The sequence below is a fragment of the Anthonomus grandis genome, chromosome 12 (assembly GCF_022605725.1).
Source record: "Anthonomus grandis grandis chromosome 12, icAntGran1.3, whole genome shotgun sequence".
NCBI classification, from domain to species: domain Eukaryota; kingdom Metazoa; phylum Arthropoda; class Insecta; order Coleoptera; family Curculionidae; genus Anthonomus; species Anthonomus grandis.
In genome coordinates this window covers 1,918,956-1,931,806 of record NC_065557.1, presented here as the reverse complement: position 1 = coordinate 1,931,806, position 12,851 = coordinate 1,918,956, and the positions used below count along the sequence as shown (strand labels likewise).

Below are 12,851 nucleotides of genomic sequence, written 5' to 3'. Positions count from 1 at the left end.
AGGACCATTTCCCAAAGATGCAAACAATAGAAGTTTTTCCTCATTTTATTATTCAGAAATATCTAAATCTGGCATTAAAACAGAAATATGGTGGCTATGTTATTCACTAAAACTAAATAAATGTTACTGTCAACCATGTTGGTTATTCTGTAACTTGGTTATTCTAAACCGTATCATAAAGAGACACGAAGCAAATGATGAGCATAATAATTGTTGTGCTATTTTTGATAAATGAAAAAATAATAAAACAATAGACAAAGCCCAAGAAGATTTGTTTCATCAGGAGATTAATAAATGGAGGCAAATACTAGAGCGAATTATTGATGTAACTCTTACTTTAGCGACAACAAATATGCCATTTCGAGGTACAAATGAAAACTTAAATTCAAGCAATCCAGGAGTGTTTTTGTCCATTATAAAGTTACTTTCTATGATCAAGTTTTAAAAAATTTATTAGAGAATCATTCGAAAATGTCAACTACTTATTTAAGTCCGCAAATACAAAATAAAATAATAAATCCTTTTTTTTCAATAATTATAGATACTACTCAGGATATATCTAAAATTGATCAGCTTAGTCTTATTTTTCGATATGTTTCTGTTTAATATGATCAAAATAAGAAGTTAATAGATCTTGTTATTAAAGAGTCATTTATGGGTTTTATTCCAATTGAAAATCAGACATCGGAAAATCTTACCAATGAAATTATAAATGCAATTAATGAAATTAGCAACTTAAAGAAATTGCGTGGTCAAGGTTACGATGGTGCCGCAAATATGAGCGGTATGTATAATGGGGTTCAATCTAGAATTTTAAAAGTGGCGAAAAATGCTCCTTTTTTACACTGTGCTGAGCATAATCTTATTAATCTTGGTCTTGAATGATTCTGTAAATAATGTAGAAAAAATTACAAATTTTTTTGATTTAGTGCAAAGCTTGTATGTTTTTTTTGCCCACAGTATTAAAAGATGGGCGTTGCTTGAGTCATGTAAGAGCGAGTCGAATGTAAAGCTTAAAAAACTATCAGCAACCCGTTGGTCTTCACGAAATGATCCTATAAAAGCCTTAAGATTTAGGTATCTTGACTTAGCCTTAAGAGCATGGCCTTGTCAAAAATTATTTTAACATCAAATAATAAAACTGAAATTGACGACTCTAAAGGATATAAAACTACATTGCTAAACTTTGAAACAGTATTTCTAATTATTTTGCAATCTAGAATTTTAAATAGCATAGACGCAGCATCAAAACTTGCAAAATGAGCAGCAAAATATACAAAAATCGAGTAAACTCCTAAAAAACGTTACAAATGACATATAATCTTCGAAATGAGTTTCTAAATGTAAAAGAAGAAGCTCAAGCCATGGCGAGTAAATGGGGTATAAGTCCAGAGTTTGGCCAAAAACGAATTTCTAAACGTAGACGTTTTTTTTGATGAATCTGCAAATGACTTTGTTTTTCAAACTGCGGAAGATATCTTTAGAGTTTAAGTTTTTTATAAAACGCTGGACATTATTATTAGTCAGTTACAATGTAGAACAGTTAGTTTACAACAAATATCTACTAACTTCAATATTTTGGATACAGAAGTTCTATTAAATTCTAGTGACACAGTAATATAACAAATGGCTGAAAATATTCGTGAAATATATCAAGATGATATATCAGATATACTTTCGAATCAATTATTAGCATTTTGAACATGTTTTTCTGAAGAACTTAAAAATATTAGGTCAGTTAAAGACGTGCTTAAATTTATCCTGGTTGACAATTATTCGTCTAGTAGTAGCTTTACTGAAATAATAACATTATGCTTCCTATATCTGACAATTCCTGTAACGGTTGCATCGGCAGAACGATCGTTCTCAAAATTAAAATTAATCAAAATATATTTAAGGAATTCCATGAATCAAAATCGATTATCTTCTTTGGCAATGCTGTCCATTGAAAATAAAGTTGCTCGCTCTCGATTTAAAGGAAATTATTAAATCATTTGCGACTGCTAAATCTCGAAAAGTAACTTTTTAATGGTTGTATTTCTTCTATATTAACTTTGTATTTGTAACCTTTTGTAAATGTTTTTTATAATTATGCACATATGTTTTTAATATTTTTCCGTAACTATTGTTATTAGTATTTTTGTCTTAATATTAATTTCAAAAAATTTTAGTTAACATGTAATAGCCTTTTAATTTTTTCTTTCCTTAAGCCGTCGATTTATGGAGAGACGAAGGTTAGTATCTCTTTAGGGGCCCGCGGATATAGTCTCGAACCCAGGCCCGTTATGTTGTTGCTACGGCGCTGGTTGGAAGACCATACGCGCCCGGACTATTGCAGTTTAAAATCGAGGGGAAATTATTTTAGTTTTCAGGAAAAGAATTAAAATATACATTTTTTTGAAAAGTTATAAATTAATCATGCACTGTTGCATTTGCAGAACTTTGGACTTGGGAATCTGGTAAGCAATAAATAAATAAATGCGTAAATGGAACCTCCTGATGGCTGCTAAAGCCATTTTCAAGCAATCACTAATTTTATATACATAAATGATATTCAAAATATGCTTTATTGTCAAAACAAATTTATATATTTTTAATTTAACAAAGCTCGATTCCTGGAAATCCACTTGATCAGTGCAAGTATTATAATTTATGCACATTGGCTAAAATTCTAGAAAAATTCGTCAAGGTTTGAATCATCGGTTTTTTAAATAGGAACAACGTACTGAATTCAAATCAATAAGCTTTCGAGAACACACAGGGACGGATGACGCTCTGTTTTCCCTTTTGGATCGGCTATACATTAATCTAAATAGAGGTGAGGTTTCTGGAGCGATCTTCTGCGATTTGACTCTGTCAGTCATGAAATACTACTTCGAAAGCTTGACATATATGGGTTTAGAGGGGTATCCCTGAGTTGGTTTGGGTTATATCTTACGGAAAGGATGCAGTGTGTCTTTGTCTGGCTCAGTTTCAAGTTTCCAATCTATAAGTTGTGGAGTGCCGTAGGGGTCCAGTGCTGGGACCTGCGTTATTTCTTTTGTTCATTAATTACATTTGCTTAGTGGAAATTATGGGCTATTTGACACTTTTTGCGGATGATACAAGCATCTTGTGGAATCACTCTGACTCTCAGGCATTTCAGAATACTTATAATTAATAATGATCTGCTAAAGATCAAAGCTTGGTTTGATAACAATTTGTTAACTTTTAACATATCTAAGACTAATGTGCTTACGACATTATTCTTGACAGAAATAAATTAAACAATACAAAAAGTTTTAAATTCCTTGGTATCAAAATGGACAGAAAACTAAATTTTGATTATCACATAAAGCGCTCTATCTAAGATCTTGATTCTTGATCCTCTTTTACATATAATGAATGTTTGTGTAGAAACCGGAAAAGTACCAAACTGCTTTAAAATATCGATTGTGACTCCTATATTAAAATCCGGCAATGCCACTGCTGTAAAAAATCACAGGCCAGTGAGCTTAATAACAAATTTTTTTAAAATATTAGAAAAGTGTATTAAGAAAAGGTTGGTTGAGTTTCTGGCTGCTAACCATGTCCTTTCACCACAACAATATGGTTTTCTTGAGGGTTCTAGTACCAACGATGACTTTGACATCTGAAATTGTTAAAAATTTAAATCTGGGCAAAAAAAGTATTGCAGTATTTCTTGACTTGGCTAAAGCATTTGACACTGTTTCTCATGAAAGACTTCTTAATGTGCTTAATTGTTATGGAGTTAGAGGAACAGTGCTACAACTTTTAAAAAGCTATCTTATAGACAGATATCAAAGGGTTCGAATTAATAACACACTAAGTAGTGAATTGAGAATAGAAATGGGTGTGCCACAAGGCACTGTTCTGGGCCCCATTCTTTTCTTAGTTTACATTAATTCCATGCTAAAAATAAATATAGATGGAATATCAATTTCGTATGCCGATAATACTGCATTAATTTTCAGTGAAAATACTTGGCCAGAGACTCGACAAAAAGCAATTAATGGGTTCAGGGTAATTAAAGGCTGGCTCTGTGTGAATAAATTGTCATTAAATCTTACTAAGACTAATTATATAGCCTTTTCATTAACTGAAGCTAATAGACCTCCATTCTCAACTATATTAGTAGATAATGATAAAATTAATGAAGTTTCAAAAACTAAATATCTTGGGATAGTAATTGATAAGTACCTAAAATGGGGTCCTCATATTGATTATGTGAGGAATAGGATCAGAAATCTGCTACATAAATTTTTTCTTCTCAGAGATATATTTAACAAAAACCTTTTACAAACAATTTATAAAAATCTGATAGAAGCTGTGATTCGTTATGGCATATTAGTATGGGGTGGGTTGTACAACATTTATTTAAATAAGCTTAACATAATCCAAAAATCGATTCTAAAAATAATGTATAAAAAGCCTAGGAGATACCCATCCCACTTACTTTTCACTGAAGAAATTCAAAATGTAAAATGTATTTATATTCACACAGTTTCCATGTATATCCACAAAAATTAAAATAAATTAACATATATCAATCATATGCATAACACACGTGGTAGAGCAGGTCAATTAATTGAAATACCTTTGAGTCGAAACAACATCAATTTCAAATTTATTACTTGGCTTGGGCCAAAAATTTACAACATTTTACCAAAGCAAATTAAAGACATAACACATATAACCTTATTTAAGAGAAAAGTAAAATCATACATCTATCAGTATTATGAAGAAAAATTTAAAAGTATGCTAAATTAAATTAAGATGCAATGAATGTATAATGTAAATTTATATTATGTTGGCGCCTCCAGTAGTATGTAGAATGGCGTATATGGGACTTTTTCAATCAAAGTTGTCATATGGACTGTTATTTTGGGGTAACTCGGCTGACTGGCAGAGCGCATTTAAGTTGCAAAAATCGGCACTCAGAATTCTAGAAAACAAAAAACCAACAGATAGTTGTAGACCTTTATTCAAAAATTTAAAAATCATGACAATGCCTGGCCTATACATTCACCAATGTCTGATATTTGCCAGAACATAGTCTTTTAGATTTAGCACAGTAAATAGTAGGCACTTATATGACACCAGACATGGGGGAAATCTTTTACTTCCACAACACAGGCTTAGTCTGACCCATAAGGGCTATATGACTAATGCCATAAAACTTTTTAATGCAATACCCGAAACCACAAAACAACTACATTTAAATAGATTTAAGCAAGTAACGAAAAACCTGATTTTGGAGATCTGTCCATACTCATTGGACGAATTCTACAATAGTCTTTAACCTAGTCTATCAAAATTTATCGAATACTATACTTTCATACCTGTATAATAAATGTTTCATACATACTTGTGAGCATTTTTTTTTTTTTTATTTGCTATGTTATGTAGGTAAAACTCTGATAGATTAATGTCTCCCTTTCTGCACTGTATTATTGGCTTTTGACAGTCAATACCTTTTGACGATGCTAAGCTGTTGGATGTATTTGAGCAAATAAAGAAGTATTATTATTATTATGTGAACTAATTTAAAATTTATATATATATTTTTTTTTCTTCTTTCTTTTCTTATAATCTTGTTAACTATAATAAATTATTTATTTTGTTTTTAGCACTCACAGGTGTTTGTACACCTAGCTGCTACTAAGAAATTTGTTATTTTTTTACCATAGCATTTATATTATAAAACAAATTATGTATTAATTAAATGACAATAAATGTGGAAGGATTACAGGGTGTACTGTATCCTCCTCCTCTAAAATTCCAAACATTTCTTAACATGTTTCCAGGAGTTTACCACCTCATCTCTATGCGGTGACTTGTTATTGCCATCTTAGTATCAGGTTGGCTCAACCAGTACATTAGAAATGTTCCAGTTTTTGCAGCAATTTGTTGTCTTTTCCAAGCATTTTTCTACACTTTTCTACCATTTTCAAGGTGATTTTTCATTTTATTCCAGGCATTCCAAGACTTTTATATCTTCCAAGTATTTAAAATAATTTTTCCAGGTACCTGCAAAAAATTCTATTTTCCAGGTATTTGGAGTCTCTTTTTCAATTTCACATAATTTTAGTAAAGACAATGCAAAGGCTGAATTATGGACCAAAGACTTGCCCAGGCATTACTGTAATTGGAAAAAATCCCCTTATTCCTACTTTTCTCCAATTGCATCAATCTGAAATGACCCTGTATTTAGTTTCCGTTATAATAATATGGTCTGGCAACAATTTCCAATTAATATAAGTCTATGTTTATGTAATAAATGTAAAAGAAGTCCTCTTTTGCTTAAAAACAAGGGAGTACTTTAAAAAAACAACAAAGAACATTCTTCAAAAACATCTTTTTTAATCAATTATAGAAACTAAGAAATAACTGCTTAATGGCAAACATTCGATATAACTTAACTATTAGAACATTAAACAGGAGCCTTATATACACAAGTTTCAAGAAAGCATTCGCTACTCTGCACCACATTGGTTCGTTGATTCAAAAAGATTAAGAAAATGTGTCCTCCTACATTCCAAATTTGTAAAACCTTACTTGCACATTTTTTTTCATCCCAAAAGAAACTTTGTACACAAAAAATAGCTTTTAAATGTTCATACTGGGCACTTATTAAGAACACTCCATGGTGGCCCAAGAGTTTGAATTTTCATTGAAACTAGGAACGGCAGCCCCACTTTCATTATTTAATTGCATGGAAGATTCTGCCACTATTGCATCTGTGTTTTCAGAGGGTCCCGGTTCTTGTCCGTTCACACTGGTAGGCTCCTCCCAGTTGATTTTAAACCTGGTGACCCTTGGTTCTGAGGCCAAAATGTTCCTTGTCACCTACACCAAGAATAACCGCTATTTATAGAAATAACATAAAAATTATAAGCTTACCTTGTCAAACTGGGTTGGGATCGGAGGGTTTTCTTTCAGTTCAGGATCACTGTATTCATTGTTAATGAAATATCCTACTCTAATAAACTCTTGGGCTCGGTAAGAGCATGTGAGTAGCACCACAGTGACTCCCAAAGCATCATTTTCAGGGATTCTACTCACGTTTGGCGGATCGGCTTGGAACACAAACATGTGCTTTCCCTCGGGTATTGGCCCCACAAAAACCGAATCGAGTACCTGATCATATTCCTCTGACTCGGCTGATCCTACATAGATCATTTTCCATTCCAAATCTTAAATGAAATGTGGGTGTCGTGAGTCGCTAATGTTTAATTTAAGGCAACTTACCTTCCTTCAGTTCCTCGATGCACTCGAAAGTGATTTCGAACTGAAAGGGGTTCAGAAAGGGGCTCGGATTGTCCATAACTGTTATGTTGCAAAGTTGAACTTTTGCCATGGCGAATAAGATGTTTTTATGAGATTTCTGTAAGTAGTTCTTAGGGAGAGTTAGAAAAATACTTTTAATAAGACAAAAATTTGAGGTTTTTAGTTGTTTTATCAGTAAAACGGCTTTAAAAATCTTAAACCAAAACGCAACTGAGGAGCACAGACAAGTTTGAGCGCCAAATAAAGTTTTGACAGTTCTGACAAGAGACAGATGGTTTTGACAGTTGTGAGCCATATAGGCAACCCGTTTGATAATGTTAAAGAGACAAAAATCTCCTATAAACAGCCTAATAATGATACAGGGAGATGAAAAATTACACTTTGCTTTTTAAACAACTAAGGAGCAAAAAATAACTTAGATTTCGGTGCTATTGGTTTTTTTCTGGAGCGCCATCTCTGGATACCAGTGGTTGCATACCATTACTGTCACTGTCAAAAAAGTGAGGTTAATTCCAAGCCAAAAATCGATCAAAACAAACAAATAAAATAAACCTATTCTAGCTTCTCTATTTACTCCCTTTTTGAGTAAAACAATAAATGGATCCGGAAGAATATTCTTCGCCGCCTCCACCAACGGAACCGCCCCCAAGTTTGCCCCCGCCACTACCAGAAAGACCCAAAAAACTCTCAGCCACAGAACCATCGTCCCAAATGTCCACTTTAACAACGAAACTCCAAAACAACAAACTGGAAGACGCGGAACTCGAGGACGAAGACGTTTCGCAACACATGACCCAGTCTTACAGCGAGATCTCTTTCAAATCGAGCCCCGAAATTGAACAGGACCAGGACTTGCCTTCCCTCGATTTGGACTCGGTCGAGGTGGATGAGCATTTTAGTAAACGGCCCGCTACGCTTCCGTCGCAGAAACGTAGCCCCAAACCCGTAAGACCGTTAAACTTGGACGGTACAGTGCATGTCGAAGGGAACATGACCCATTATGTGGCCGAAGATTTGGAGTCGAAAATAAAACAGTCTAGTCCTGGGGCGAAGCTCGGCGAGTCTCGCAGTGGCACCCCCAGTAGTTTATATCGGCAACTATTAGACCCTCAGCTCAGTCAGATCGATATGGCTTTAATAAATGACTTGGAATGTGAAGCACAAAGAATGGCAACTTCGGTGGATAATTTAATAGAAAATTTAAGTGGAATTTTACACTCTGCATCTTCAATTACGGCGGATAATGTGGATGTGTACAAGAACGCTGTGTCTAAGATGTCTGACTCAATGGATGGAAATATTAAAAGTATGTACACAATGATGGCCAAGGCTGAGGAAATAACTCAAAATATGAAATGTGTTGATCAGTTAGCGGCAAGAATTAAAGAGATTAAAAAGCTTGTCGAGTTGTTTGAGTCATTTGTGTGATATTTTAAGGGAATAAAAGTCCCTTAGTAATGCATCTTTTTATGTTCTTGTAAGTCTTTTTTTTTAAGTGTATATTTGGTTGTGCTTAGTTATTAAGTAAATAAATAGTTATATTTAGGCGTCAATAAATTAAAAAAGAATCAAAACTTTCAGGTTTATTTAACTACATCACCCAATCAACAAATAACATTTAAATAGCTTAAAAATAGAGAGAATACAACAGAATGAATTATTTGAAAACTATTTGTGAACCTGAGGTGAATGCTAAATAGCTTTTGCAAATTAACAAATCTCCTACCAGATAAATATTTACATAAACTGTACCACATCTGACATTCTTGGTATAACGGCAATCATTAATGCCAGCTTGGCATTGGTCAAATCTCCATTATTTGAAATACTAACATTATCTGAATCGGGCATCATCTTATCTGCCACATGCCTTACAACTAAGCCATCAGAATTAACAACAAAAGTGGAATAACCATCGTACCAGTCCTCGCACTGATCCAACATCCCTTTCCAATTCCACAATTTATATTTCCAAAATTGTAACATCACTTTTAGGGCTTTTAGGCCCCTTATCCTCCACCGCACCCTCACTGTTCCATCTTCTGGATGCTGGGTGATTTTTAAAACATCGAACTTTACAAAAGCAAACTTGATATGCCCTATGGTTCTTAGCAGCGCCACTTGTTTCACATAAGGGAGCAGTCCTACTGTTTTTACATTTCTTATATTATCTTCGAACACCATATTTGGATGGTATATAGTGTAATCCAGAGGTTTGATAAACAGGTTTGGTAAGGAGTCTGCTAAAATGTTGTATACATGCAGCAACTTCTCAGGAGAGGGCCTACCACTCGGTTCAGGAGCTGAATCACTAGTTAAGACGACATTGTCTTTTGGTGCAGCAGGCGAGTTTGTCACATTCAATTTCTCCTGCAATACTAACGGGTCAAGTTTGATTTTCGTGACAATATCACCGGCATGTTCTCTATTATCCGCCGCAACGTTATCGATTAAATAAGATTCGTTGGGTTTGTGCTGGACCTGCAAAACACCCCTGGAATACTGCTTACGTTGACTTACAGGATATTTTTGCTGGATGAATTGTAAATGCTTCGAGGTGGCAAAACGCCCCGTTAATTTGTTGATGTATCGGAACGCTGGGGCCATCGTGTGGTTTTCTCACATTATTTTTTAAATTAGATTTTCGTCATGTTACTTAACTTTATTTTCGTTTGATTGGGAAAGTTCGTGTTCCAGCGCGATACATAACCCTAGTTTTTTTTGACGTATGGGTAACGTTTGAATTGGGAGTGGGTACAAGCACAAGAGCACTACCGGAACTTTATCTCTAAATAAAAAAATATTTAGGGAGACTCTCTTATATGTTTTATTGGGTGAATGTAACGATTTTTTGATTTTTATTTTGGTATGTTTAGGAAGCTTAATTAAAACTTTTTACTAGGTACCAGTTCAAATTAAAAGCGCCACCTTTAGGCGTATGTCCTTTTAAACGTCATTTCAAATTAAATGCGCAACACTGCTATTTTTTCTGTTCCATAAAATCAAACGATGGCGGGAAATTTGAATTAAATTTTCCCGCTGTGACTATAATAATAATTAATTAAACTATCTATGATCATGGATCTTATGGTTTATCAATTATCTATTAATTGAATGACTCACGATTATTACTTCACATATTTAATGGTTTTTTTTTATATTCATGACAATAACGATAATTATCTGATAATTTTTAATAATCTATTTATCAAAAAGGGTCAAAAATAATGAAATATGATGCAAAAATTAAAGTTTATTGTCAGTTTTCTTCTGTTTGGCGCATGAGATATAATCTAAAAGACATGCGTGAACTGACCAGAACCCCCTCCAGCAAAAAAACACTAACAGAAGAAGAGTCAAGGTAAAGCAATTTTGTGTTGTTATGATTGCTAATGTCAGCAAATAATTACGATGTTTAGCTCCTTGTCACAGTTTCTCAGCAACAAATTCGCACCCATTTTAACCCTTATCGTTTTTAATTATTATAAATTCTTAGTGAATCTACTCTGGTAAGTTATTTACAGCTGTTGCATAACCTAACCTCAAAATCCCTTATTAGATCAAACTGAATATTAGTAGTGAATTTATTACTAAACATTGTGTTCCCCACAATTTTAAGCCCAATTATGTGAGTACCAAAAAAACTTTATTTCAGGTGGCTGAGTCCTAATTGGCTATCATGGAATAAGTACTCGGAAGTTATGTTAAGGTCTCTTGAAAAGAAGATTTTGCAAAGTAAGTAAACACCTCATAAAATAATAGACCATCAAATCAAATGGTTTTTAGTTGTAAAAACATCCTACAGAGGCTTCTTTGTGGATATAGGACCAGTAGTAGGACCGGCAGATAAAATATGGACCTTGGCATTCAATGCCGACTCGCCAAAGACCCCTTTGGTTCTAATCCATGGGCTCGGGGCAGGTGTTGCCCTCTGGTGTTTGAACATAGACGCCCTGGCAGCTTCTAGGCCAGTATATGCTTTTGATATGCTTGGTAAATTAAAAGTGTCACTTTCAAGCAAGTTATGATGCAAGTTTCAAATTCAGGTTTCGGAAGGTCTTCGAGGCCTGATTTTGATAAAGATGCCATGAAGGCCGAAAAACAAATGGTCCGGTCAATAGAGGAGTGGAGGAAAGAAATGAAACTGAAGGATTTCATTTTGTGTGGTCACAGGTAAATTTAAAATGTCTTATTGTTTATAATAGTGGTGATACACTTGGAGGCAGAGTATTTGCTTTTTAAGCAAAATAAATGAAAGGTGTTTTGTTTTTTAAATTCCCATTTTAGTATGGGTGGTTTTTTGGCCACCGCTTATGCCCTGACCCACCCCACCAGGGTAAAACATATAATCCTAGCGGACCCTTGGGGGTTCCCCGAGAAACCTTCAGATAGTGCCCAGCAGATCCCTCTATGGGTGAAAACTGTAAGTTATGTGATGCAACCCTTTAATCCTTTAGCCAGTGTCAGAATAGCGGGACCTCTTGGTACATAGTATGTTTTATAAAAAAGGATTTTTGGTCTATTTTGACAATTGTAGGGCCCTGGTTTATTAACACTTTAAGACCAGATATTTCCAAAAAGTACTTGTCGGCACTTCAGGATCCCGAGCTGATACCTCAGTATATTTATCAGTGTAACTCTCAGCACCCCAGGTCAGGTTTTCTTCCCTTTTTCTTTGTGCTTTTTAGGGTTTCAATAATTGAATTTTAGTGGGGAGAGCGCGTTCCACTCGATGATGTCCGGATTCGGTTGGGCCAAAAATCCGATGGTGCAAAGAATCGACCATTTAGACGCGGAAATCCCCATTACGCTCCTGTACGGCTCGAAATCCTGGATCGATCATTCTGCCGAGGATATTTTGAAGGAAAAACGATATAAGTCGTATTTCAAACTGCAGGTAACGAAATAAACTAATTGGGGGCCATTTTGAAAGAAACAATTTACAATCAAGATGGCGTGACAACTGTCACTGTCAAAGACTCATTTATACTTCATTTTTTAGGTAATAGGTGGCGCTGGACATCATGTATACGCGGATAAACCGCATCAGTTCAATCAAATAGTGATGGAAGCGTGCGCTTTTACTGACGCGCAACGTCGCAACAATTTGGCAATCATGCCTGCCGCTGACGAATCGGAAAACCCCGAGAGTGACAAGGGGCTCCGGTGAATTTATATACTTTTTAATATTATTGCAATAATTATAAAGTTGTATAATGTTTACTTATATATGATTTTATTGTTGTTTTTAATGTGTACCTGATCGATTGATTGAAATTATTAACCGAAAATATATGATTTTTATCTAATATCGTTTTTCTAACATTGTTTAATAAAATAATTATATTGCTATTAAGAATATTTTAGTCTTATTCAAGTGTCAGATGTTTTCAGTAAAACAAGAAAGTTCTAGGAAAATTAATCGGTGTGGCAACGTAGCATGCATGTGTCATTATTGACAAGGGACGTGTGAAATTTCTTTTATTTTATTTCAATTTACCGAATGCAAATTAGTTCATAGTAATCAAATTGGTGATAAATGTTCTAAAAAATAAATAATT

The 12,851-nt window shown here is 34.2% G+C and overlaps 4 protein-coding genes across 5 annotated transcripts; 2 read left to right on the top strand and 2 right to left on the bottom strand.

Annotated features, from left to right (window-relative positions):
- Positions 1-6,343: 6,343 nt before the first annotated feature.
- Positions 6,344-7,536, bottom strand: LOC126743015 (histone chaperone asf1). The gene is made up of 3 exons (XM_050449934.1): positions 7,252-7,536; positions 6,904-7,196; positions 6,344-6,849 (listed from the first exon to the last, which is right to left on the bottom strand). Exons 1-3 carry the CDS (start codon positions 7,358-7,360, stop codon positions 6,634-6,636), a joined length of 618 nt encoding a protein of 205 aa, XP_050305891.1. The 5' UTR covers positions 7,361-7,536; the 3' UTR covers positions 6,344-6,633.
- Positions 7,537-7,776: 240 nt separating this feature from the next.
- On the top strand, positions 7,777-8,868 carry LOC126743016 (BLOC-1-related complex subunit 6). Its single transcript, XM_050449935.1, has one exon. The coding sequence runs from the start codon at positions 7,888-7,890 to the stop codon at positions 8,716-8,718; it is 831 nt and encodes a 276-aa protein (XP_050305892.1). The 5' UTR covers positions 7,777-7,887; the 3' UTR covers positions 8,719-8,868.
- Positions 8,856-10,114, bottom strand: LOC126743014 (uncharacterized protein C6orf136 homolog). The gene has a single exon (XM_050449933.1). It carries the CDS (start codon positions 9,895-9,897, stop codon positions 9,028-9,030), a length of 870 nt encoding a protein of 289 aa, XP_050305890.1. The 5' UTR covers positions 9,898-10,114; the 3' UTR covers positions 8,856-9,027.
- Positions 10,115-10,490: 376 nt separating this feature from the next.
- Positions 10,491-12,599, top strand: LOC126743013 ((Lyso)-N-acylphosphatidylethanolamine lipase-like). Of its 2 annotated transcripts, none has more exons than XM_050449931.1 (8): positions 10,491-10,651; positions 10,946-11,025; positions 11,077-11,283; positions 11,337-11,463; positions 11,578-11,774; positions 11,828-11,942; positions 12,001-12,187; positions 12,293-12,599. In XM_050449931.1, exons 1-8 carry the CDS (start codon positions 10,518-10,520, stop codon positions 12,458-12,460), a joined length of 1,215 nt encoding a protein of 404 aa, XP_050305888.1. In that variant the 5' UTR covers positions 10,491-10,517; the 3' UTR covers positions 12,461-12,599. The 2 variants fall into 2 exon arrangements, with proteins under 2 accessions (XP_050305888.1, XP_050305889.1); XM_050449932.1 differs by having other exon boundaries at positions 10,651-10,799.
- The last annotated feature ends 252 nt before the right edge of the window (positions 12,600-12,851 follow it).